The following is a 26,953-nucleotide window of genomic DNA, read 5'->3' on the forward strand; positions in this document are numbered from 1 at the left end:
CCATGGCAGCATGCAATCTCAGTGATACAGGTTCTAAAAATACCTTCACATTAAACATTAGTCAGATTGTAAAGAAGGATTATAATCAATGGAATGAACAATGAGAAAGAAGGAACAAAACAAAAAAGAGAGAGCACAAGTAGATTCAGACTGTAATTCTTTCTCTGGATGTGGATAGCCCTTTCCAGCATGAGTCTTTTGGAGTTATCTTATAGTGTTGCATTGCTGAGAGGAGCCCAGTCTGTCAAAGTCAGTCTTCACATATATGATGTGTCTATAATTGTGTACAAAGTTCTCTAGGAAAGATTTCTTACAGAAGGTTCAACTTTAGCTGAGACTTGAAGGAAGCCAGGTAATCTAGGAGGTGGAAATAAGAATGAAGAATGTTCTAGGCACAGGGGACAGATAGTAAAAATGTTCAGAATGAGGAAACTTATATGTTCATGAGAAACACTAAGGAGGTCACTGTGCCTGGATCACAGAGTATATCAAGGGGAGTAAGGTAGAAGAATCAGGAAAGATAAAAAGTTATGGAGGGTTTTGAAAACCAAATAGAAGATTTTATATGTGATTCTGGAGGTAATAGGGAATAATGGCAGATTATTGAATATGGAGGTGATATTATCAGACCTACATTTTAGAAAGATCAGTTTGACAGCTGAAAAGAGGATGGATTAGAGTGGGGAGAGACTTGTGGCAAGTAAATCAAGCAGCAAGCTATGATAATAGACATGGTATGAGGTAAGGAAGGCTTTCACTACAGTGGTTGCAGTGTCATTGGAAAGGAGAGGGTATATAGAAAAAGACAGGATTTGACCACTAATTAGATATGAAAACTGAGGGTAAGGAGTTGAGAATGACAGGTTGTGAGCCTGGGAGAATGGTGTTACCCTTAGCAGTAATAGGAAAGTTATGAAGAGGATTAGATTTGGGGAAAAAGATAATGAGTTCATTTCAGTTCATATCAGACTTCATGCTGAGTTTAACATGTCTGTGGGATATTTAGTCAGAGAGGTTTAAAAGACAATTGGGGATTCGAGACTGGAGGTTGGGGGAGAGGTTAGGGCTAATGTAGTGCCAATGCGATATTCAAAGCACATATGGTGGCTATGAATATGCTGGCATAATTCTGAATTGCAAAATATAACAGATTCCCCACATGGAAGACAGAACAAAAACCTTTATTCAAACACCAGAAAGCTGAATCCCAACACCAGAAAGTCAAATCCATCATAGCAACAAAGAAAACTATACGCAATAACAATATAGAGGGTACTGCCATCCCCAAGCCTTACCCCTGCTAGGGCCTTCCCACAAACGAGCACTCACAGCCAGCTGCCTGCTTCCTCTCTCTCCCTCAGCTCTTACTGCTCTCACTCCCAGCTCTGAGTGCTCTCACCAACTTCCTCTCAGCTCTGCTCCACCCTTCCTGCTCCACTCACTCAGCAAGCTCCTCCCACCACAGACTCATGTGACTCAGGCTTCCATGTGACTCAAGCAGGTCACATGGGCCTATTAATGGATGGGAAAGATCTTCCCATTTACATTACCATTACATTCAGCCCAGAGACCTTTTATATCTATTACACAGGTTAATGGAAGTTTAGGGGTAACTGGTGTCAATAGAACTTTGCAGCAACATAACAGGGATAACACAAAATTAGCACATAAAATAATATCTTAGGGTGGGGCTTGAGCACAAGCACTCCATCATTCCTTCCTCAAACCAATAGGGCCCAAAATCATGGGGTAAGGGGCGAAGGTCTCTTCTTCCATAGTGACTTCCTGCTGAAATTGGATATAAAGCTGTCCCTGCCCCAAGAGGTCCCATTCTAGAGGTCAGTTCTTTAGCTGGCATCCGGAACTTGGTTGACATCAGTTCCAGGGGTTACACATCACAGTTGTGGATAGGGGGTGACATCCAGCTTAAACCATCAGGCATCTGCAGGTGGAAGTTACTAAGCCTGCAGGAAACAAATCTAGTAAACAGGTTTAACAAATAGCCGAAAAGAAACAAGGAGACAATAACCAAAAGCAGAGTAGATGTAGGGTCAGCCATGCTTCTGGAGTCCATGAACCCACCATCACAGCCTTATTCATTATTGTATACTGTTTTCTACTTTGCAGTTTTGGGGTTATCATTCTGGCTAGAGGTATACTATCTTTACCCTGAGCTGGGGCCTGGCCAATTTCCTATTTTCCCTGCAAGTATGATGAACTTGAATACAATGTTTCAGGAGGGTCTGTAGGGGCAGTTCTTATTTCCCTGCTCAGTCTAATATTAAGCCCCTTTTCTCAGTACATTTTATATAATTCATTATAAGTTGGCATAAGAATGCCATCTATTCTTCCAAAATTTACCCCTGCTCTAAATAGAGCAGTAAACAATTCTTTTCTTGTCAATCTATTCTGACTTTGAATCCATTGGCTATTTATTCTTCTCTCTTGAGGAAATTTATCTTTTCCCCTTTCCCCTAAGTCACTTAACTGTGAAATCTTATCCAGCACCTCCAAAAGAGTGTCCTATCTCCCCAATTAGTAGAGTCAGAATTAGGTGCTTATAAGCAGGAGGAGCCATCATTACTATGCTATTTCTATGAGAAATTGCCAAAGGGGTGCCATGATAAAACTGTGGCCTCTCCCATCATTATTGCTGTCTTCATTACCTCTTCCTTTAACTTTCTCATACAGTCCCTAAGCGAATACCAGGGTCTATCTCCACTAGGCCATACAGAGTCAGTAGGATACTGCCTGTTGCATCCCTTTGAAGCTAAAGCTAACAGATTAATCACATTGTTACTTCCTTGCATCTGGTAACCCCTAAAAGCTTGCTGTAGAAAAGGATTCTGACTAATACCTATATTTTCAAGCAAGTTATGTTATCTATCAATATTCCTCCAGCCCCTTCATCACTGATTTTCATTATCCAAGACACTAACGATTCTCCCATCCTTTGGGTGAATCAACTTAATATATCAGTGACTTCCTGCTGAGTAAAATCCTCAATTACTTACCTAAACACTGAATAGCCCTCTGATTCTCCTGCTTTATTCTTAGTATTGGGTGACCATCCAAACTCATAAAAGCCTCCTCATCTAACTTTGTTTCATTTTCCTCTGACACATTTTCCTGGCAATTTTTTGGGCCCCAACTAGGCCCAGCCTGTACAAGGGCTGCATGCATGTTCCTTTTGTTAATTTTTTTCTTCTTTTTCTGAGCCTAACCCACAACGGTCCTGTCTTCTGCTACCTGACCAGCTTGCTTTTTTAAAGGAGAGTCTGAACACTGTGGCACAGAAAGATTTCCATGCAAACCAATAAACTTCCTTTCCATCTAAGCTTTATCTTCCAGCAGATTCTCTCTGCTTTTACACATAAGGGGATAACTTGTTAGCAAGGTCCAGCCTCTTCTACACACCCCTGCCATTTCTTTTCCTGGATTCTATTGCTATTCCTTGCAAATATCTTTCTAAATCTCTAAGTTCTCCCTTCCATAGCCTTGATTCCCATTTTTCACAGAGTCCTGTACTTTTAGCCCATTTTCTTGCCAGGGAGGAGATCTCCCCATCCTGGGAGATCCATTTCTTTCTCTAAAGTCCCTCTGCCTCCAAATAAAGGTCTGATATTTTATGATCCCATCCTCATAGCCAAATGTAGCACTAATGTGATATTCACAGTACAATCACAAAATATAACAGACTCTCCACGTGGAAGACATTTATTCAAACACTAGAAAGCTGAATCCCAACACCAGAGAGCCAAATCCATCATAGCAACAAAGAAATCTATAAAAAATAACAATGCAAGGGACACTACCTTCCCCAAGCCTTCACCCTGCTAGGGCCTTCCCACAAACGAGCACTCACAGCTTTCTACCTGCTTCCTCTCTCTCCCTCAGCTCTAACTGTTCTCACTCTCAGCTCTGAGTGCTCTCACCAACTTCCTCTCAGCTCTGCTCCACCTTCCTGCTCCACCCCCTTGGCAATCTTCTCCCATCACAGAGTGATCCCACTTCCATGTGATTCAAGCAGGTCACATGGGCCTGTTAATGAATGGGAAAGATCTTCCCATTTACATTATCATTACAGCTACACAAGTAGTTCTCAGAGTCTTCTGCATACAGATAATAAATAAATCCATGGGAGCTGATGAGATCACCAAATGAAATAGTATAGAGGGAGAAGAGAAGAGGGCCCATGACAGAACCTTGGGAAATGCCCAAATACTCATTATATAAAGAACTTGAATCAAGAGATTCCTTTAGGAGTCATTTGAATATTGTATCATTTTAGACAACCAAACTTTCCTCTCTTTATGAATAATTCTTCTTCCTGTTGTATGCTTTGTATTAAAAAAAAAAGATCTCCTGGTTTGTCACAACCAAATTCTTGTTTTTATCTAATAGATCTTTCATTTATTTCATGTAAAACTCTCACGGCAGTTGGTGGAAATTATCTGTGTTAGATGAAAGAATTAAAATACATCTCTTTGTATTTGGAAACTTCACTTTTGCCAAAATTCAGAGTGATGTGACATCCTCTCTTAGGTAGCAGGAAGCAAAGGGCCTGTTACTGGAGACATTACAGACAGGGTACTGTACTTAGGTACCTGGGTAGAGAGATCTACAGATGGGGAGAATGGAAGGAGACAGGACAGCATTTAAACTGAGAGAGTGACACCAAAATAATCAGGTCAGAGTAAGAAGAATGGAGTAGAAACTGTGGACTGGGAGAAGTAGGAGGACCAGGACAAAAATCAGCTGTCAGGGGTCCAGTTGTCAATCATTTGAACCTGAAGCTAAGAAATGTCTAGGAAAAAGGCAGCTTACTGAACAACATTGTGTACGTCTGTGCAGCTTCCTTTGCAAGGAGAAGAAGATCATGCCATCCATGTTCTTCCCTCCATTTTACAGAAAATGGCCAGCTAGAATTTGGAAAGAGAAACCATCTTTACTATTAGTATATCTAATTAGTATGCTTACTTGGAGTCCCAGATTTCTTTCCTTGGATGATTCCATCAATGCAAGAATGTTAACGTTATCTGAATATTCCTAGGTTTGGTCTTCCATGGCATAAATTTTCCATTTGACATCAAGGGTTCTGATCATAAACTCCTCTTTTCCCACTATCCTTCCTGCCATGTTAGACAGATCTTTCTCTAAAGTAATTGACAGAGTAGGCCAGGTTGGGGAATGGGTGTACAACTGCTTACTTGGGAGCAACAGACTACTTAAAATTTTATTAGTTCTTTAACAAGTTTGTGAGAGGTATAGTCAAGGGACAAAATGGGAAAGGAAGTAGTAGTAATACTTGGCAAACCCTAGAAATTGAAGGAGGTCCTTCGGGTTTATGTGAACCTTAAAGTCTAACACAGCATCTACCTTCCATAGATCTTTCAATATTGCCTAATTATTTTTGCTTACTTCTTAGTTCTGTTGTGCTCTGAAAAATTGAAGGTTAGTGTGCGTGTGTGTGTGTATATATATATATATATATATATATATATATATGTATGTATATATATACATATACACACATATTTTACATATATACATCTATACATCAAAGAGTTTCTTGCTTATAAAAATAAGTTATTTAACAGTATACATTTCTGGCACCATATTTGAAAACAAGTTCTATTAAAATGACAATAACTCCTGAAAATGAGGGCAGTGAGGTTGTACAGTGGATAGAATGCCAGGGCCTGGAGTCAGGAAGACTCATCTTCCTGAGTTCAAATCTGGTCTCAGATACTGTGACCCTGTGCAAGTCACTTAACCTTGTTTTTCCTCAGTTTCCTCACCTATAAAATGAGCTAGAGAGGGAAATGGCAAACCACTCCAGTATCTTTACCAAGAAAACCCCAAATAGGGTCACAAAGAGTTGGATATAACTGGAAAAGAAAAAGACTGAACAATCTCCTTCCCCTCCCCAGAGGCTGAAGTGGTACAAAGTAGGAAGGAGGATTATGCCTCCTTTGTGGTAAGGGAATTAGTTTGTCTGATATCTTGAAGTAAATATTTCTGTGTAAAAGCCAGCCCGACTGTTAGTGGCTAAGGAGGGGAAACACAATTGATGGGGATGGAGCCATTTTCAGAGACACCCAGACACCTCTGAATCCCAGGCATAATCCTTCTTTCCACCCTCCCACCTTTGTACCACTATCTCTTCCTCTGGGGAGGAAAAGAAAGACAGGTTTGTAGTTTACCTCTTTTCTAGACAGTTCCAGTTCTAAGTCAAAAATCCCTCCCCTGGATTTGAGTCCCAGGCTCCAAGGATGCCATGGCTTGAAGTCCAGTGTCCTGTGGGGATGACACCTGGCACCTGAAACTGAGGCCAAATAACACAAAACATAAACAAGTACCCCCAGACCAAGGAGCCATTGTAAAAGAGGGGGTGGGAGCAGGATTGTCCTTCCCTTCTCACTATCTTACTTCAAGATGTCTTCTTTATGTGTGAACTGGAATCTTCATTCCCTGGATACAGTTGATCACATAAGAGTTGCTGAAAAGAACTCAACAGAAAGAGAGTGAATGACTCAAGCTAGCCAGTTTTAAAGATGTAGGCAACCAATCAAAGAAGGCTACCCCGCCCAAACCAGCCTAGATTACATATAAGTAACCCATGGCTTTAAATTTGCTGCTCTGGGCTGCACTTGGGCTTTGCTCAATCTTGAAGGTTCTTCAATAATGACTCAAAAGTAACTCAGGACCTCACCCTGCCCCACCCTGACACACACACATACACTTCTCTCCAAAGGGCTTATATGTATATGGAATAAAGTACAACAAATTTCCTCAATGTCTGCATGCAAATATATAGATATATTTGTATATAATATGTATTTAAATATCTATTAATACATGTCTCATTCTGTATTCTAAATCTGTTATCATAGTATGTTTTATTATTGATCCTTTGGAATTGTGAATGCTCAATGTATTGATCATAGTGCATTACAGATTTCAAAGGTGTTTGTCTTCACATTGTTATTAATAAATTCATTTCTTGATTCTGCTTATTTCATTCTTTATCAGTTCATAAAAGTTTTTAAAATTGTTCCTTTTTAAATAATGATTCATAGTATAAATTTTTCTTCTGGTTTTGCTTAGTTCACTGTGCATCAGCTCATATAAATCTTTCAACCTCACACCCATCATATTGACAAAGATAACAAAAAAAAAAATAGAGGGGTGTGTGAAAACAGGGACAACAATGTACTGTTGGTGGACCTGTGAATGAGTACAAACATTTTGGAAAGTAATTTGGAATCATACACAAAAGTTACTGAGCAGTGAATATCTTTTAACTCTTCTATACATATAGTTACTACTATATCAAAAAATGATCAAAGAAATAGGAAAAGGTCTTGTAGGTTCAAAAGTATGCATAACAGCTTTTGTGTGTGTCTGTGGTGGCACAGAACTGGAAACTAAATTGCCCATCAGTCAAAAAATGGTTGACTAAGTTGTGGTATATGAATGTGATGGAATACCAATGATTTTGTAAATACCTTCCACGTGAGACTTAGATTTTATATGGATGTCCTACAGGCAGGCAGCTGGGATAGGGAGCAGTAGATAGAGCTTTGGGCCCGGAGTCAGGAACACCAGAATTCCACACCAACCTCAGACACCCAAGCTGTGTGAACCTGGAGGCAAGTTGTTTAAACTCTGTCTGCTTCAGTTTCCTCATCTGTAAAATAGGGATAATAATAGCACCACCTACCTTTCAGGGTTGTTGTGCAGATAAAACGAGATTACATTTTTGAAGTATTTTGCAGACTTAAAACATCGTACTAGGTATTATATGTATAGCTACCAAAAGGAGTGTAATTTAAGACATGTAGTCAGACCAGTAGCAAAGACACATAAAAATATCTCTGAAAGCTCCTTTATGTTGATAGCTTTGTAGATGATTAACATCTAATGAATTGATTTTCTCTCAGGCAAGGTTGACTTTGGTAATTCAAGTAGGGGATTTTCTTTACTTTCTATTTTGTATGATGTGTTGTTAATACTTTCTTAGACAGGAAGATGGTTTTATGAATGGGGGGAGTGAATGATAAATACACAGGAGTGACTGTACATTAAAGCTTTGATTTTCCTATATAGGTTCTGTCTTCCAATTCAACAGTTTAATAAAATTTAAGTGCTTGCTGTATGCCCTTAATATATTTAGTTCTGTGATCTGTTTAAATAAGACAAGATCCATGCTCTCATGAGATTTACAATCTAGTAGAGGGATCTGATTAATACACAAATAACTATAGCACAATAATAAATCACAAATTCATAAAGAGATATAAGCATCATGTTATATGAAGTCTGAGAGGGGAAATTTCATTATTGATTGGAAAAAAAAAACAGGAAAGGCTTCCTGGAAGTGTGGTATTTACATTGGACTTTAAAGGGTTAACAGGAATACAACAGCCAAGGAGGAAAGGAGGGAAGGAAATAGGATTGTGAGGTATAAGGAACATTTTGAACAATGGCACGGCAAAAGGAAAGTGTAGGACTTGTATGGGTGACAGAGACTGGCATAGTTTGGCTAAAATAGGTGTGGGGAGTGCTATGAAATAAGGAAGGGAAGGCAATATGGTACCAAGTCATGCAAGATTTTGTATACCAGGCAATAGTTTTAATTTTACTAAATTAAATTTTACTCAAATGAAATATTTGTCAAAAGCATTTAGCACAGTGCTTGGTACATACTAAGCTCTGTATAAATACTTCTCCCCTTTTCCCTCCCCCACACTAAATAGTCCACAGAAAACCAGTGAAAGGTTTCAAGCACAAGTGTGACATGACCAAATAAACACGCATGGGGGTGCAGGAAGGAAACCTTGTCACTGGTAGGATGATAGGTCAAAAGTAATTATGATGCTCCACCTGATCCAGGCTTTCTCCCAAGGTGAAATTTGTGTGGATAACATTTGGCATCATGGGAGTAAAAATTAGTTGAAAAGAATTTTCTAACTGTATGTCATAGAGTAGAGGTCAGAGAGTAGCAGTGAGGAAGAAGCAAAATAATTTTTGGAAGACAGACTTGATTTCTCTTATCTGAGTTTGGATCTCAAAAAAACTCATGTAGTTATTGGGGATATGAAGAAATGACAACCTTCCCTCCCATCCCCAACCCCAACCTTGGAAGAATTAGAACAGTAGCTGAAGACAGAGTGCAAAGAAGGGTCCAACACAGCAGCACATAGCTTTGTATCCAAACAGCAGTTAACACAAGCAGTTTCATAGTGATCACAATGGAGGATGAGAAAGTTTGCAGATGGGTAATAGATTTAGAATTGTGAATTGTTTTGGCTACATATTTTGCCTACGCAATTTCTTCCTTGCTCCTCTAATATGTTCATGAAGCAACCCTTTAAGTCTAAGTTATGTATCTATTGGGAGTTTATCTTACCTAATTTCTGCCATACTGCTTTTCCAGTTTTCCCTACAATTTTTGTCAGATAGTGAGTTTTTAACCTCAGTAGCTGTGGTCTTTGGGTTGGTTAGATAGATTTGTTTCTGTATTCTGTATACTTAATCTTTCCTAATAATCAGTCTCTCTATTTTTAAACCAATATCAAATGCCTAATACATAGAAGAAATACTTATATGAGATAAGAGATTCCCAGAATAAACTGCAGAAGAAGAGAATAATTCTGCAATAATACCCTCTGCCCACCTCTCAATCCTCAAAATAACATGGAATAGCCGCAGACTAGGTTAGAAGACCCATTAAAAGAAATAAAGGAAGATCAAGGATCTAACAAAGGATCAAAGAGAAATAAGGCTTTTTGTTCTCTCTGGACTTTTTTAATGGACAATGATTTATAAGACTGCTGAGATCCACTTAAGAACTTGAGGTGCCTCCAGTTATGATTATAACTATAGAAATATGGTTAAATAGTAGATCAAACTCCCATGTGCGATTGGGCATTATGTTCTGCTTATTGTATCCACCTAAAATGGTCAGTTTTTCAGAAGTTAAATAAAATTAAAAAAAATTTTAAAATGTAAGTATTTGAAAAGAATTATTTGGTAAACATGTCTGTAGTTCTTTCTAGAATTGTTCTTTTAGTTAAAGAATTGTTCTTTCTAGAGTGTTCTTTTAGATAAAAGGTACACTATTTAGAAATTGTGAAGTTGTTTAGAGAACAACAAGGGTAAGAACAAAAAAAGATCCATGAGGATCTATTTTAAAAATAGAATTATCTAGCCCGGAAATACAAAGCCACAAGTTATTTTCAAGTTTGTAAGAGCCATAGATTACATACATAATGATCAGAACATGAAACTTAGTCTCAACTTTACATACCTCAAATTAGCTACAGGAAATAATTTGCTAACAGTAAACAAATGATACCTATGACATATATTACTGAGGAAGGCTTTGGAAATATTTAAGAACAAGAAAGATATTCATCTGTGAAATGATTTCAGTTATTTAGTACATTTTCCCCACTAATATAAAACCATATCATTCTTTTAGGAATCTGACTTCATTTGTCTTCATGAAATGGACTATGTGTTTGAAAAGGAAGTATACAATGATGATGAAGTAACTGACAATTCAGATGTAGAAGAAAAAAACCAAGAATGTAATACAGATGGAAGTGAATTCCAGAGAACACTTGAAATTTACAAAACTCCTGAAAATATTGAGTTAGATAACCAGTCCCCAGCTACAGAGGGTCTAGAAAATATCAGAAGTACAGATGAATCAGGAGTCTGGGAAAAAGTAGAACCTGAGAGTTTAACAGAGAGTGCTACTAATCAAGACTCTCCAAGTCATATTGCCCAAGTGGATCCTCCATCATCTTCTTGGGTTACAGGATGGTTTGGTCTGGGAAGTGAAAAAGTCAAAGAAGAGACTTTTGAATCAGTTGTTGAACCACAACAGGAAAGTTCATTTCTCAGTAGAAAAATAGCTATAAGTGATGAGAATGACTTAAAGGAGCTAAACATTGACCATCCTTTGGAAAAGCATGAATTAGAACCTACACCAGAGTTTGATCCTGGTCCATTAGGAAAGTCTGCACCAGAATCTGAGCTTGAAGAAGTAGCTGATAATCAGACACCTGCCTGGCTTGATGATGACTTTATAGGATATTTTGGTTTTGGTCAAGGGGATCCAGGATTTAAGTTATCATCCAAAGAAAATACTTCACTATTAGAAAATGCTTCACTTTTACAAGACATTCCCATCACTGTACTATCCCATCAAGAACCTATAGTTCCACATACAGAAAAACCATCAGAAATAGAGGAGCCCAAGACAAATGATTACCCAGCTCTTCAGCCAAGTTGGTTTGATTTGCTGTATTTTGTATATGCTGAAGAAGAGCAAAAGAAAACAGATAAGCAAGAAAGAGAAGACAGTAGTGGAGGAAATGATAATGAAAATTTTTCTTCAAGTGATTTTGACCTTGATAATAATGAAGAAAGAGAAACTGATGGAACTGAGGAAATTAAAGATCAAACAGACAAGAAAAGGATTTTGCAGGAGCCAGAAGATTCTGATATTTCACCTTATTTGGAAACATTGTTGGATAATGGTGATAATCCTTGGAACTCCCACGATATCCCCAAGGAAATAAAATCACCATTTTTTAAAAAAATCTGGGATCAAGATAAACCACTTGCAACTGATAAAACAGAAGAATTATCAGATGGAAGTCAAATCCCAGAAGATGTGGAGGTTAAGTTGAAAACCAAAAACAGTCAGTCAGGTTGGTATGAAAATATTTGAAATCTATTTTATTTTCTAAAATATTAAAGGGAAAAAATCCAGGAATCTATTGTTTACCAAGAAACATAAACTTCATATATTACCTTTCTTTTATATTTTGACTCACTCTAGGGCTTATGATTGCTTGCAAAACACTTTACAAATATTGTCATTTCATTTGATCCTCAAAACAACTCTGGGAGGTGGGTGCTATTATTATCCTCATTTTACAATTGAGGAAACTGAGGCAGATCAAAGTTAAGTGACTTCTACATGGTCATACAGCTAATGTCTGGGACTGGAATTGAACTTAGGTTTTCCTGACACTAGACCTAGAACTCTATATACTATACTACTTAGTTTAGAACTTAATGATATAAAAAAATTGAGAGACAAATGTGACATTTTAAAATATCAGAGTTTCCTTTCTTCCATTAATCATTTTATGGATGTTTCAAATGAATGAATAAAAAAGTATTTATTAAATGTCTACTATGTGCCAAGCACTATGCTAAGTGTAAGAGATAAAAAAAGCAAAGATAAACCCCTTCACTCAAGGAACTTATATTCTAATAGGAGGAAACAATATATTTTAGGGGAGGAATATTTTGCTTTGGAAATTTACAGGAATGATGAATGCAGCCATGGAGGAACATATTGACACACTTTCCCCAGTGGCAATGGTTGCATCAATTTGATTATGCTTTCAGAACTGGAAAGGTGTAGGTTGTTGTGGGGAAATGTCTCCTATGCTTCATTTTTTTTTCTTGATGGTCCATAGTCTGAATATGAGTCAAGAGAACAAAGAAACTGTCAGAAGCAAAAGCTCTATCACCTGGCTAATAAACTTCATCTAGATAGGACTAGTACAGGTTTATCCCATTCCCTAATGAATTGGGAAGATCTTCTATTCCATTAACCCTACACTCAGCTTCCTCCAATCCTGTATGATGGAGATAATAATAGCACTTACCTCCCATGGTTGTTGTGAGGGTCAAATGAGATGATATTTGTGAAGTGCTGTGCAAGTCCTAGCTGTTATTACTATTAGCTGATCCAGAACAACCATTCAGTTTTCTAGAGCTTACCATTCTAATGAAAAAAAAAGTAGTTTGAAAGAAAAGAATGCCTTCCTCTCTTTAGTAAAAAGTCTGCACATTATTGAAATGATACATTGTACAAATGGTTTTCAAAACCACTTGTATTTTCTTTTTTTTTTTTGAAAGGGAACAAGTTTTTATTTTATTTTATTTTTTTAAATGCTTCATTAACTTCTGATTTACATCGTTCGTTTCCGCCAGATTTTGAGTTACAAATTTTCTCCCCGTTTTTCCCCCACCCATCCCCTCAGAACAGCAGTCCCACAGGATATCCCCACCTCTGATCTGCTCTCTCCCATATTTTCTCCCATACCTGTTTCAACTTTTCCAGTAGGGCATGGTGGATCTCTATATTTCCCAATTACATGTAAAACAATATTGATAATAGTATATATATATTTAAACATTTGATTTTAAAACTTTGGATTCCAGATTCATTCCCTTCCTCCCTTATCACCCACTCTTACTGGGAAGATAAGCAGTTCAGTATAGGTTGAACATGTGTGGCTAATGCAAAACAATAACATACAGATATATTGTAAAAGACTGACTATATTTCCCTCCCTCCTATCCCACATCCCACTTGTTCTATTCTCTACTTTGATCCTGTCCCTTTTCAAAAGTGGGTGCTCCCAACTTCCCTCCCCCCCAGCCTGCCCTCCCTTCCATCATCCCCCCTCACATCCCCTCCCCCCCTATTCTCCTGGAGGGTGAGATCCCCTATTTAGTGTGTATTTCCCTCCCTCCTCAAGCCAGATTCAACAGGAATAAGGTTGACCCATTCCCTTTTGCCTTCCTATTCTTCCCCTCCATTGTAACCATTTTCCCTTGCCTCTTCTGTATGAGATAGTTGCCCCACTCTGTCTCTCCCCATCTCCTCTCATTATATCCCTCTCACCTCTTAATTTCACCTTTTAAGTACCATCCCTTCCTGTTAAATTGGTCCCGTGCCCTCTATCTATGTATACCTGTAAACATATATACACACATTCACATATGTATTCATATGCCTGCATACCCTCATATAAAGACATATATATATATAATATATATATATATTTCTAATCCCTTCAACTACTGAGAAAAGTTTCATAAGTTACAATTATTGTTTTTCCATGTAGGAATGTTAATAGTTCAACTTTGGCCAAGTGGCTCAGCAAGCAAGAGCACCGGCCTCAGTGCCGGGACGACCCGGATCAAATCCGGGCCCAGACACCCAGCACCACACCCAGAAACAACAACTGGCTGTGCAACCCCGAGCAAGCCACTCAACCCCAATTGCTTTAAAAAAAAAAATAGTTCAACTTTGATAAGTTCCTTATGATTTCTTTTCCCTGTTTACCTTCTCATGCTTCTCTTGCTTCTTGTATCTGAATGTCAAATTTTCTATTCAGCTCTGGTTTTTTCAGCAAGAATGCTTGAAAGTCCTGTATTCCACTGAATGACCATATTTTCCCCTGAAACAGGATACTCAGTTTTGCTGGGTAGGTGACTCTTGGTTTTAATCCCAGCTCCCTTGACCTCCGGAATATCACATTCCAGGACCTTCGATCCCTCAGTGTAGAGGCTGCCAGATCCTGGGTTATCCTGATTGTGTTTCCACAATATTCAAACTGTTTCTTCCTGGCTGCTTGTAATATTCTCTCCTTAATCTGGGAATTCTGGAACCTGGCTATAATATTCCTAGGAGTTTTCTTTTTGGGATCTTCTTCAGGAGGTGATCGGTGGATTCTTTCAACCTCCATTTTGCCCTCTCGTTCTAAAACATCAGGGCAGTTTTCTTTGAGAACTTCCTGGAGGATGCTTTCCAGGCTCTTACTTTGGTCATGGCTCTCAGGCAGTCCAATAATTTTTAAATGATATCTCCTGGATCTATTTTCCAGGTCAGTGGTTTTTCCCATGAGATATTTCACATTGCCTTCTATTCTTTCATTTGTTTGGATCTGTTTAACAGCATCTTGATTTCTCATAAAGTCATTAGCTTCCATTTGCTCCAATCTAATTCTGAAGCAATGATTCTCCTCAGTGAGCTTTTGAGATTCTTTTTCCATCTGGCAAATTCAACTTTTTAAGGCATTCTTCTCCTCATTGCCTTTCTGAGCCTCCTTTGCCATTTGAGTCAGTCTGTTTTTTAAGGTATTATTTTCTTCAGTCAGGCTGTTGACTCTCATTTCATAATTTTCTTTCATTGTTCTCATTTCTCTTCCCAATTTTTCCTCCACTTCTCTTATCTGCTTCTTAAGGTCCTCTATGGCCTGTAACCAGCTTGTATTTTCCTTTGAAGCTTTTGGTGCAGGAGTTCTGACTTCACTGATTTCCTCCTGTTCCATGCCTTGCTCCTTCTTATCCCCAAAATAGGAGTGTAATGTTGGAATCTTCTGTCTGCTTTGTTTCCTTTGCCTGCTCATTTTGCCACTCAATGATTTGACTTTTGGGCTTTTTGCCACAGTAGGACTCTGCCACCAGACAGGGGAGTTTTCGTCCCAAACGCTGGGGTTTTCTCAGCTGCTGGAGGTATTAGATGGGTGCCCTCTCTGAGGTCTCCACACGCTCTGGCAAGCTGGACACACACCCCAGGACCTCCACCCTAGACTGCAATCCAGATCCAAGCAGGTTAAAGCAAGAGCGATGACCCCTCAGACTGGTGCTTGGTCCCCCTACACTCTGCAGGCCAGGAGCTGAAGCCGCCATGTGGCGCTGGCAGGCTGTGCCGGTGTCTCAGCGGTTTCTTGCCCCAGGGGTAAAAGCCACGCACTCCCACTTACTGGGTCCCAAAGTCCAGAATGCACTGGCCTCTCACCTTGTCCTTCGCGTCTATGTGTTGATAAATATGGAAACGGCCACAGCTGCTGCTGATCTGGAGTCCCTCTGGCTGGCCAAAACCACTTGTATTTTCAAGACCCAGGTACATTAATATATTGAATAATGAGTGCAAGCAGCAATTTAAATAATGTTGTGGCTCATCATTTTGATAGAAAACCCAAAAATGTAAAGAAAATTACAGTGAAACCTGTTGCTAGTTGTGTGCCTTGCTCATGTCACTTAACCTCAGTTTTCTCAACTGTAAAATGAGGACATTGGACTAGATGGCTTCTGAGGTCCCTTTCCACTTTCCATCTATGATCCTAATATTTTTCTAAGGAAAACTAGTATTTTTCATAATTTTACATAATTTTTAGAAGATATTTTTCCTTTCTGACTACAGGTGCTAATGAAGCTAAATTTCACATGTATCAAGAACTAAATCAGTTTTCTTTTGGTAGACAACAGGCTAATACTCCCCGACATGATCAAAAATCTCATGAATATAATGTTTAATTCAGAGAACCAAGTATTGAACACATGGACATAATCATGAAAGTACTGGCAAGAATCCTAATGAATTAGGTAGTCAGAGTCTACCAGCAAGCAATGCATTTGAGGGACTCATCAAATAAGACCACTCCTTAAAAGCAAAGTTTATGTAGTAGGCTTTGTGAAGTAGTGGATAGAGAACCAAGCTCTGAGTCAGGAAGACAGGGATTCAGTCTTCACCACAGAGGGTTCTCCTAATGTACTGGGAGTGCTTCCTTTCAATCTCTTGACATTGTGTGAATACCATTGGAGTATGAGGGTAATCCTTCAGCTATGTCTCACTTTTGCTATAAAGCTGGCTAATCATTTTTCCCCCAGTCATAAAATTCTCTGATGGCATTTTTAGGGCACTTCTACCATTCATTTCCACTTTTGTAGTATATTGTAGCCCACTCACACCCACCATTTTACTTCTCCACTCTTTGGGTGACCTTCAACTTCAGTTCTTCAGAGACTCATACTCCATCACTCACTCACTCACTCACTCACTCACTCACTCACTCACTCACTCATGCACTCACTCACCAGATGTTAAAACATCACTAGAAGAATACTCAAGTACTATCAGATGGATTTGATTTATATCCATTTTGTATATTCGCAATTTGTATATTTTTGTATATTATATTTGTATATTCCCTCTAAGAGGTGGTGCAATGGGTAGAGTAGTAAGCCTAAAGTCAGGAAAATCTGGGTTCAATCCAGCTTCATGCACTTACTAGCTGTGTGACTCTGGGGAAGTCACTTAATCTCTGTTTTTCTAAGTTTCCTCAATTGTAAACTGGGTATAATGGTAGCACTTACCTCACAGGGTTCTTGTGAGGATCAAACAAGGTAATATTTGTAAAAAGCACTTAGCACAGTGTCTAACACATAGTGGGTGCTTAGTAAGTTCTCTCTCTTTCCTTTCAGTGATACAGACCACAGCACATCCAGATGTACCAATCCCATGCAACTCTTGTTTATGTCCTACCATAAATCCACCCAAGGGGAATCCCCTAAGCCTATTGGAGGAGTTTCTTGCTTTCTACCGATATCCCAAAAATACTAGAGGAGTACTCAAGTTGTTCACCTGTAATCACTCTCCATTACTATGTGACCAGCCCATCTGTGATTCTACTACATTTCTCTTATATCTTTTGCTTCTGTTCTTTGAAGTTCCTCGTTGGCAATATTTACCAACCTTTTCACACCCACCATGCATCTTTCCACTATTGCCCTCTATTAATCATCTTCCATTTTTTGGAAACTCAGTGTTCCATGTCTTGTGACCATACAACACTGTAAGTCAAATATTGTCATTAAAAAGATGGGTCTTGGTTTCTGGGAGTTTTTTGGGGGTCATTATGTAGTAACTCTGCAATTTCTTGAAGGCAATCCAACCCACTCACTTTCTTCTGCTTAATTCTGGGTTCAAAAGAATGTTAATTTATACTCTCTTTCCTCAATATACATATTTTTGGATCATCTCTGTGAGTTGTTCATTCAATTGAATATCATAGTCTGAACTATAGGAATTCAGCATTTACTTGGTTTTTTCCTATGTGTATGTATAGCTAAGTCCAACTCTTCAAAATGATTATGAACTGCATTTAGGAGACTCAGCAGTGTTCTGATGCTTGATGTAATTAGCACAAAGTCATTCACAGACAGGAGCATTCATCATCTATGGGAAGGCAATTCTCTTTGATTTGGATGCTACACTGGATGTGCTCCATGATAGTGGCAAATAGCTTTGGAAAACATATGCTATCTTCTTTTATGCCGTAGTTGTTCTTGATTATAGATGTGTGATTAAACAAGGTTATTTCTGTAACATTTTTAAAGAAATGTTGTATGATTTTAGTGTAACATGGAAGACATTTCATTGCAGGAGAGTCATTAAGGCAAAATTTTGCCTTTTGTAGTCAGCAAAGTAGAATCTTGTATTCTTTAAATTTTTTTGTTGAATTGTTTGACTATAAAGATATAGTCTACTGTAGAATGTAATTTGCTAAAACCTGCCTATTCTCTTTTCATGCCTTCAACAAAGGATAAACTCAGTGTCTGTGTAGATTATTACCATAAAACTTTTGTAGAGATGGGAAAGTAGACACATGGGTCAGTGGTTATTAGTATTTTATTGGTTATTAGAAGCTGGAAGATACCTGAAAGGCCATCAAGTCTATGCTATCCTCATTTTACAGATGAGGAAACTGAGTCATAAGCTTGCACAGGGTCACAGACTTAGTATCCGAGATAGGATTTGAACCCAGGTCCTCCCGATTCCAAATCCAATTCATGCTTCTAAGTTTTTGTTTTTTGGGCTTTTTTTTTTTTTTGCTTTTTGGAGGGGGGAAGGTAGGGCAATTGGGGTTAAGTGACTTGCCCAAGGTCTCACACCCTAGTTTTGTGTTAAGCGTCTGAGGCTGGATTTGAACTCAGGTCCTCCTAACTCCAGGGCTGGTGCTCTATTCACTGCGCCACCTAGCCACCCCGGCAACTCTAAGTTTTTTTTAAAGTAAATTTTGATATACTCCCATTTTCAGAAATACCTTGAGAAAAACAATACCCTCAAAATTATGTTATTTCAAACATAGACCTACTTTCTGTATACTTAGTTTTTAATACAGTTGTTTCTCCTTTTTTTTATGTCAATTCTTTTTATTCATGTAGCATACCTAGAACTGATATTAAAACCCAAATTTGGTGGCCAATGATCCCTGATGGCATAAAAGAATTTATTATAGATTTTAAAATACATATTTGGTTGGGTTTTTTTGTCCTATTTTCATCCTTAAATGCCCCATTGAGTCTGTTCTCAAGCTTTCTTTAAGCTTATTTTTCCCTCCACTGCTTTTTACTATTTTAAGATTATAATATTAAAATCTTCCACCATTCTCCTCCATGAGATTTATATTCTAAAATGTAGTTGGCCTTTGCTGCTATATCACCACACTTGGAAAGCTAAGGTGTTTCTAGTTTCTTTTTATCTTCTAAAGCAATTGAAACATCGGACTTTTTCCCTAGGAAATTACTATAACCTACATATTGATTCCCTTACACCACTCATTTCTTATTGGGGGTAAGGATCAACAGTTTGTTTAAAAGGGTTAAGTTGGAACTCTTTCTTTGCATGCTATATCTTTTTCTCATTTTTATTCTTTCTTCTACTTTTGTATTAATTTTGATCCTTTCTCTAACAAGTTCCCTATCTAGCAATACACAGACAGCTGATGTAGGAATAATTCTCACATCAGTAATGAATTGATTCCTGTCTGTTAAAACACAATCAATCTGGTTTTTGTTAACAGTATTTAGTACTCACCATGTCCATGATCTTTTCTGGGGAAAAATATTCATAAGCTTCAGGTGTGACGTTTATGCATTGGCTTTTGGCTTGTCTTGTTTCTTACTCTTGAAATACATGTTTTTCAACGTCCTTGCCTTTAGACTACTGTCATTGAGTGCCAAAATATATGTTGATTAATTCAGATTGTTTTATTAAGTCTTATGTAGCTGCTCCCACAAGCTTCCAGGTACTAATGAGATCAATACATGAGGTGTGTGTTGGGGGGAAAGTCATCAATCCTCTCCATCTTTCCCATAGAGCAATCTTACTAGTCCCTAGAAACTTGTGAGATGGGGCTATACTTTCATTAGAATTTTTTTACCTTTTCCTTCCTGCAACAGTTGTTGCCATATAAGCTTTAATCATTTTTGTGGTGTTCTTTTTGAAAATGCTTGTCATGAGTACTACAATGTGCAATAACCAATAACCAAATGTCCCATGAATTTCTGTTTCTTGTTGTCTTTGAACACATGATAAAAACCACCTCTTCTAAATTCATTTACCTCTCCAAGGAAGACTTTTAAGTCACCCTTACATTTGGCTACAACTTTCCTTTTGGCTTTTGGTTTTATGTATAGCAAGAATGTCAACATCAATATGATACAGTTCCTTCAAGAGTATTTCCACTCTTTGGTCACTAGACAAAGATGTCACATTTAAAATTCTAATAGATAAGTTATTATAGATTAACTAAACACTGTGATTCTTTGCCTAAGACCCCTTTCTTCCGCTTTGTTGCTGTCAAACCAGAAGAAAGGGGCTACACTGAACTGAGGACTATTCCGCACTCTTCTCTTTTCCTACGTTACCATCACCAAATGGCCAGACTACTAGAGATGAAATCATTTGAAACTTAGGTAGGCCAGTCCCAAATAGAGTAGACATGTTCTGTTGGTGGTGTAGGTCCTTATTGGCAAGGACCTAGGTGAAAAAAAGATTGTGAAGGGGCAATGGAAGATACAACCTCTGTAATTAATAATAATATCTAGCACTTATTTAGTGTTTTAAGGTTTGCAAAATGATCTGTAAACATTATCTCATTTTATCATTGCAATAGCACCCCATTTTACAGATGAGAAAACTGAGGTAGACAGAGGTTGACTTACAAGAGTCTATTTTAAAAAATTATTCTTTATGAAATGGACCAATAATTAGAGAGGTACAAAATGGAACTTACCTGGAAAACAAAAACAAAGAACTGAGTGGTAGAAAGAAAGTGATGATAGAAACAAAAAATGAACAAAATTCTCTTCATTTATCCATAGGTATGGTCACTAAAATTAATCATTTCTACACAATAACTAACAATGAACAGTAATATCAATGTTTCCTGCACCTGCTCAGATCGAAATTCATGGTTCTCTGGAAAATATTATTTTAAACAAGAACCTCTCATCAGATAACTCATCACTTTAAAACGACATTCCCCCAAACAGTGAGAATCATTCTCTACCCTATGAGACAACTAGAGAAGAAAAACAGATCCACAAGCAATATAATTTAAAATGTAAACATCTTTTCTTTCCTAATAATTAGCAGAAGATGCGTATGAGTTTCAGACACTTGAATATCTACTTCAAATTAAAATGAATGACCTCCTGATTTCTACAGAAAAGGTAAATATTCTTTTTCATATCTATATCACTAAAGACAAATTTCTCAGTGTGATTTCTAATTGCATGGTTAAACACTTATTTTTCACTTTTCATCATGAGTTGTTGAATTGAACATAGGTATCTTTTTGCAATGAAAAGAAAATAAAGATAAATGAGTTAGCCTGAGAGGTATACAAAATATGGAATGAACCTTAAGTTATCAGTATGTAAATGAGTATTCTGTCTTCAAAGACTGTGTAGTGTAGTGGTCAGATACAAAAGCAACTATCTAAATTCTAACCCAGCTGATGTTAAATTTCAGTCATTTAGTATTAATTTTGTTTATCTGGCCTCCCCTGTTGTCAAAGAGATAATCAAAAGAACATATGAATTAGCAATCCACTTTTTAGCTAAACTATTTTACGCATAAATTAAAGACGAATTTTTAAAAATGCATTTTTTGCAAAACATTTTGGAAAAGAATGAAATCCCATGTCCCTAATCTTTAATCTGTGGGTTTCAAAATCAGTCACTGAAAACAAACTTAATTTTGGGAAAATAAAAGTTACTTATTAAAGCACTTTCAGATTAACATAACACAAAACATCATTGTCAATTAATTCTCCTAGCATTTTCAGGGAATGAGGTATCCAAAGAAATGAAGTATTTGTCTCTTTAAGCAACAAAGGTATTTAAAATTTAACCATTTCTTAGAAACTTTAAAAATATATTAAAATAAGTAAATAAAATAAAATAAAAAATAATCCTTAATAGAGGATTCCATGACATCTGCATTGGACTGGAGTGGGGTTGACTCCTACCCTTATAAAGTTTTTTCCCTAAAGTATATCTTAAGAATGTATGGGTCTGTATGTTAAATTTAACATGACAGTAACAAAATTGCCCTGCTTATTTATATTTTCCTCTAATGTTCTTTCTGCTTTCTTTTGTATATTTTAAAATGTTTTTATTATTCTTATTTTTTTCTTTTTGTGGGCATCACTATCATTATCTATCATCATTCCCCCTTGTAAACATTTTGCCTCTCGAGTAGAACTGTCTCTTGTAACAAATTGGTATTTGTAAAGCAAAACCAAACGAAACATGGGCTATTTCTGAAAATGTGTGTTTCATTCTGCACCTGAAATGAATTGTGTAATCTGTTCAACCATTCTCTAGTTGATGGGCATTCACTTTGTTTTTAAGTGTTTGCTACAATAGAAAGCATTGCCATGAACATTTTTGTATGTATGGATCCTTTCCCTCTTTGCTCTTTTTTGGAGGTATAAGTCTAGTAGTGGTATTGCTGGTTGAAAGTCATAGTTTAGTGACTTTTTTGAGCTCCAAATTGCTTTCTATAATGGTCTAATTTACATCTCTCTCAACAATGCATTAATGTAACTCCTGTCCCTTAGCTCCTCAAAAATTATGGGGTTTTTTGATGGTCTTTTATTACAGCTGATTTGGAGCAATTTTTCATATATTATTGACAACCTGTATTTCTTATTCTAAAATTGCTCATTAAGGTCCTTTTACCATTTATCTAATGGAGAAGTAAGTACATTTGTTCTTTGCTATATTTGAATCAATTCCTTCTATATTTTGGATATCATTTCTTTATCAGGGAAATTTGTTGCAAAGGTCCTTCCCACCCCTACCACCAGGTAACTTTCCTTTTGAATTCTAACTTAGTTGATTTTGTTTGTTCAAAATCTTTTTAGTTTTATCTTTTGTGTTCATCTCACTTGTTTGATCAAGAACTCTTCTATTCATAATTGAGAAAGTTATCTCTTGAGCATCTTCTTTTATTTGTTTATGAGATGACTTTTTGTATCTTGGTTAGGTATCCATTTGGAGCTTATTGTGGTTTATGTTTTTGGGAACATATACAGGATTGTTATGTGTGTGCTATAAATGTGGTTGTTTATAAACTATGTAATTATTAATATAGTTATGAATAAGAATACTTTTGACTATATAATTGTAGATATAGAGACTGTCATGAATGAAACTGTTTAACTACATAATTGTGTACATGTATATATAGTCTTGAGTGAGAAAAATTATTTTGTATTGAGATATATTGTGTAAAATATTTAAAATATTAATGGTTATATGCTGTTTGCACGACCTCTACTATCCAGATTTCTGATTTCCAGGGATTGTAAATGTTTATTATCAGGAAGTTGTCACGTTGTTGTTCAGGCATTTAGTTGTGTCTGACTCTTGGTGACTATATCGACCATACTGTCCATGGAGTTTTCTTGGCAAAGATACTGAAGTGGTTTGCTATTTCCTTTTACATTGAGATGTCAGGTGTGTCTTCTTTATTGTGTGGACATATTATTTGCTGAAAGGGTCAGGAAAATAATATCTGTGAAACAGAGACAGTTAGCTTGAGGAGGAATTCAGAGTATGTTGAGAAAACTTGAGAGAAAAGCTGACCCTCAAATAAAATTTCTGAAAGGCCTGGAAAGAAAGCAGTTCCTCTGAGGAAAGGTTATTGACTGATGCTAGAGATGTTTACAATGAATTATTTGCATGAAACTCATTTGAATGCAAACAATTTAAAGAACTGAAGGTTATTGCTAGGAAATCCTGAATCAAAGAACTGTTTTGATACTGTGAGACTACTCATAGACTTATGTACATATGTGTAATGTATGTCTTGTTTGCTAGAAGTATGGATTTGAGGTTTCTCAATCTAAGTTAGAATTGTGTCACTATACATGAGAGAGCCCTGATTTGAGGTTCAGGAGCCAGAGATCAGAAGGCCAGAAGTCAGAAATTAAAGAATCTGGGTATAGGAGAGAGATCAGAGAAGTTGATAAAAGAAGCTGCTTATAGAAGGTGAGATGTCAAAAGGCAGAACAAAGAAACCTGCAGAGACAAAGCTAAGAGACTGGAGGAAGCTAAGTTCAGAGGACTCTAGGTTCTGCTATTGATTTAGTGAACTAATAGGATTGGCAGAAAGCTCTTCTGTTTGAGAGAAATGACTGGAGAAAAGGAGATCCTCTGCTATAGGTGAAGAGCTGGCTGGGAGAACCGCTGCCTTGCCTCTAATGCCTTCTACAACTTGAGTGAGGAGTGATGTCTCAAAGCCTTGCTTACATTGCCCTTTACTTCCTTCTGTGTCTTGAGAAGAGAAACCTCCTCAAAGCCTGTAGAACAAGACCTGAATAGCTTTGCAGATTCCAGAATTAAGTTGCTTTTTACCGAAAGTGTCATGCGGTTGTTAAAGGAGGCAAACAGGCTAGGTGATATGTAAATTCATATTGTTTATTCCATTAAAGCTAGAGGAAGCTAGCAAGCCTGTATGTACAAGGAGTCAAAACCTAAGTTCTGACTGTCTGATAGAAGATTGACTAAGTTTTTATATGTTTTAGGACAATTCCAGGATGTGTGTCCCTCAGATTTATGGTCCATATGTTTACAAGATAATTGACAAAGTAGTGTCAGCTGGATCCCAGGATACCTGTGCTTTCCCCCCATATGGAATATGCTCCTAAGATAAGAGAAATCCCACTATTCTGATAGCCGGCTTCTTGTCATAAACGGGAAGAATACCCATTGTATTCTTCTTTAACTGGTCTGGCATGGGAAAGGGCATTTTTAGAGCAAAGCAAAGCAGTCTGATTGACTAGTTCAGGCTTTGGATCTTATCAAGGGTCAAAAAATGATATTTAATGATTATCATTATCTAATAACGTATCCTAAGATTAGTTTTGCTTTTGACTTCAAGTTTAGTAAATGTTTCATGTTTAAGAGTTAGTGATCTTATTGTTGCTGATTTGTATAAAGGGGAAGCACATGGGTGGAGGCCATTAGGGTTGATGTATATTTCCTCCACACTAGTGTTAGCCCTAGGACCCTTTGAGTAAGTTGTAGCTGGGGAGGAGGGGCAACAACTGAGCCAATTCAGTCTATTCAACATGAGTACAGTTTGGGGTGAATGAGTCAGCTCAGAGATAGAAAAAAGGGGTGTGAATACCATGGGGTTACCACATTCTTTATTTTATACCCTGATCTTTTTACCCAGGGCAAAACCAATTTCATTGTCCCCTCAGTGTTCCTGAGGGACTTGAGGATACTTCATCTCTACTGCTTTTGGCTCAAGTCCCCTCCTGCCACGGTCTATCCACGGTTAGGGGCCAATAAGCAGTATCCCAGTTAAATCTAACCACTTAACACCAGTTAACTTTTACAAAGGGCTATTTGCTTCAAAGATATAATAAAAACTAACATACAAACATTTCCCCCAATACTTCCAGAGCATACTCTCTCCTATACCACCAGTAATCTCTTTAGCACCCTCTATATGGAAAGGTGGCATCAACCAAGCAAACTGATGAAGTTTGTCTATGTGCCATTAATAAATACATTATATTTATGACATGTGGTCCTGAGGTTCCCCACACACATCTTGGGAGTTCATTTATTGCTTGTTCAATTTCTTTTTTATGAGATTGCGTACTCTAAATTCACTATTTCTTATTCTGATAATCAGGACATTTTATATTTATTAAAAATTCATAAATTTCATTTGTCATTTTTGCTGCTATATAATTGGTTACATTTTTCTAATAACTTTTTAAATATTTTCTTCATGTATTGTGAATTTTCCTTTTTTCCTTTTTGATATTTGCAGTTTGGTTTTCCTCTCTCTCATCTTGCATCAGATTAGCTGATAGTTTGTCTATATCTTCTTTTTAACCAGCTCTAAGTTTTATTTATCATTAAAATAGAGGCTTTCAAGGTTTTCCGTTCTGCCCACTATTAAGGGATTTGGGGAGGATTTTGGTACTCGAAACTCTAGCCCTCCAAACAGAGGGGAAAGGAGGTTGAAAAAAATGGAGTCTGTCAAGGGTTGAGTTAGCAGCATGGTGGGGAATTATAAAGTGACTAACTATATTGGGAGGGGAATCTTGTTCCCTGGAGCTGAAACTAGGCAGGGTAGCAATGTAAAGTGAAATGTTCTGAGAGTCCAGTTTCTGCCCTCTATAAAGGAAGGCACTGGGAGGAGAATTTGTTACTTATACTTACAGTCCAACTGACCATCTTATTGTTCCTCATATACAACACTACAGTTATCTCTTCTGCATCATGACTTTCCCCATCAGTTTCTGTATATCACAGGTTGACATAAGAAATTAAATGGGAATTTTTTGAGTTTTGTGAAAGCCACCACTACCAACTAAAGGCCAGCCAATAACACAGAAAAAGATATGAACTCAGAAATGCATAAAATATATGTATAGTATTGTATAATATGAACAATATTCTATCCTTTAATACTATCAATATACACAATTTCATTTTTAAAGTTAAAATATAAGCAAGTACTTAACCTAAATTTTACAATAAGCTACTATAAACACCCCATAAAAGAAAAAGAAAAAAAATTCAGACTTCTCTAGTAAGAAGGGAGGGCCAAAAAATTTGGGGCAGATTTTCCAGATGTTGGAAGTACCACACCCCTACCTCCAGAGATGTGGAAGGGATAACTATTCATCAGCTCTGGGCTTTTGTACTATCTGCTATCTATGGAAGGCACATCCTACTCACTTATGTCTCTCCTAGCCATGAATTTCCTTCAAGGCTCAGTTAAGTTTCTTATATATATATATATATATATATATATAAGAAACTTATCTGTAGTTTTGTGTGTATATATATATATATATATATATACACAACACTACAGTTATCTCTTCCTTCTTCCTCATCTTCCTTCAATCTCTCTCTCTCTCTCTCTCTGTCTCTCTGTCTCTCTCTCTCTCTCTCTCTGTCTCTCTCTGTCTCTCTCTCTGTCTCTCTGTCTCTCTCTCTCTCTCTCTGTCTCTCT

At 37.3% G+C, this 26,953-nt stretch overlaps 1 protein-coding gene and 1 long non-coding RNA gene across 6 annotated transcripts in view; one reads left to right on the forward strand and one right to left on the reverse strand.

Annotated features, from left to right (window-relative positions):
• The window catches only part of MIA2 (MIA SH3 domain ER export factor 2), a 481,197-nt gene that overhangs the window by 363,152 nt on the left and 91,092 nt on the right, over window positions 1-26,953 (forward strand). For 3 of the 5 annotated variants that reach the window (XM_069082294.1, XM_069082295.1, XM_069082292.1), the window contains exons 4-5: window positions 10,490-11,729; window positions 21,050-21,129. The exons of 1 other annotated variant lie outside the window; for it this stretch is intronic. In XM_069082294.1, coding sequence (XP_068938395.1) covers window positions 10,490-11,729; window positions 21,050-21,129 — 1,320 coding nt within the window. The remainder of the gene's footprint in view (window positions 1-10,489; window positions 11,730-21,049; window positions 21,130-26,953) is intronic. One more of the 5 variants, XM_069082293.1, reaches the window with a different exon arrangement.
• LOC138156842 (uncharacterized) lies at window positions 373-6,548 on the reverse strand. The gene is made up of 3 exons (XR_011167232.1): window positions 6,433-6,548; window positions 6,207-6,328; window positions 373-4,922 (listed from the first exon to the last, which is right to left on the reverse strand). It is a non-coding gene; the product is annotated as an uncharacterized lncRNA (long non-coding RNA).

This window comes from Petaurus breviceps, unplaced genomic scaffold, assembly GCF_028583685.1.
Source record: "Petaurus breviceps papuanus isolate PSGF00001 unplaced genomic scaffold, PetGlider_PUasm1.0 164, whole genome shotgun sequence".
In the NCBI taxonomy this organism is placed as follows: Eukaryota; Metazoa; Chordata; class Mammalia; order Diprotodontia; family Petauridae; genus Petaurus; species Petaurus breviceps.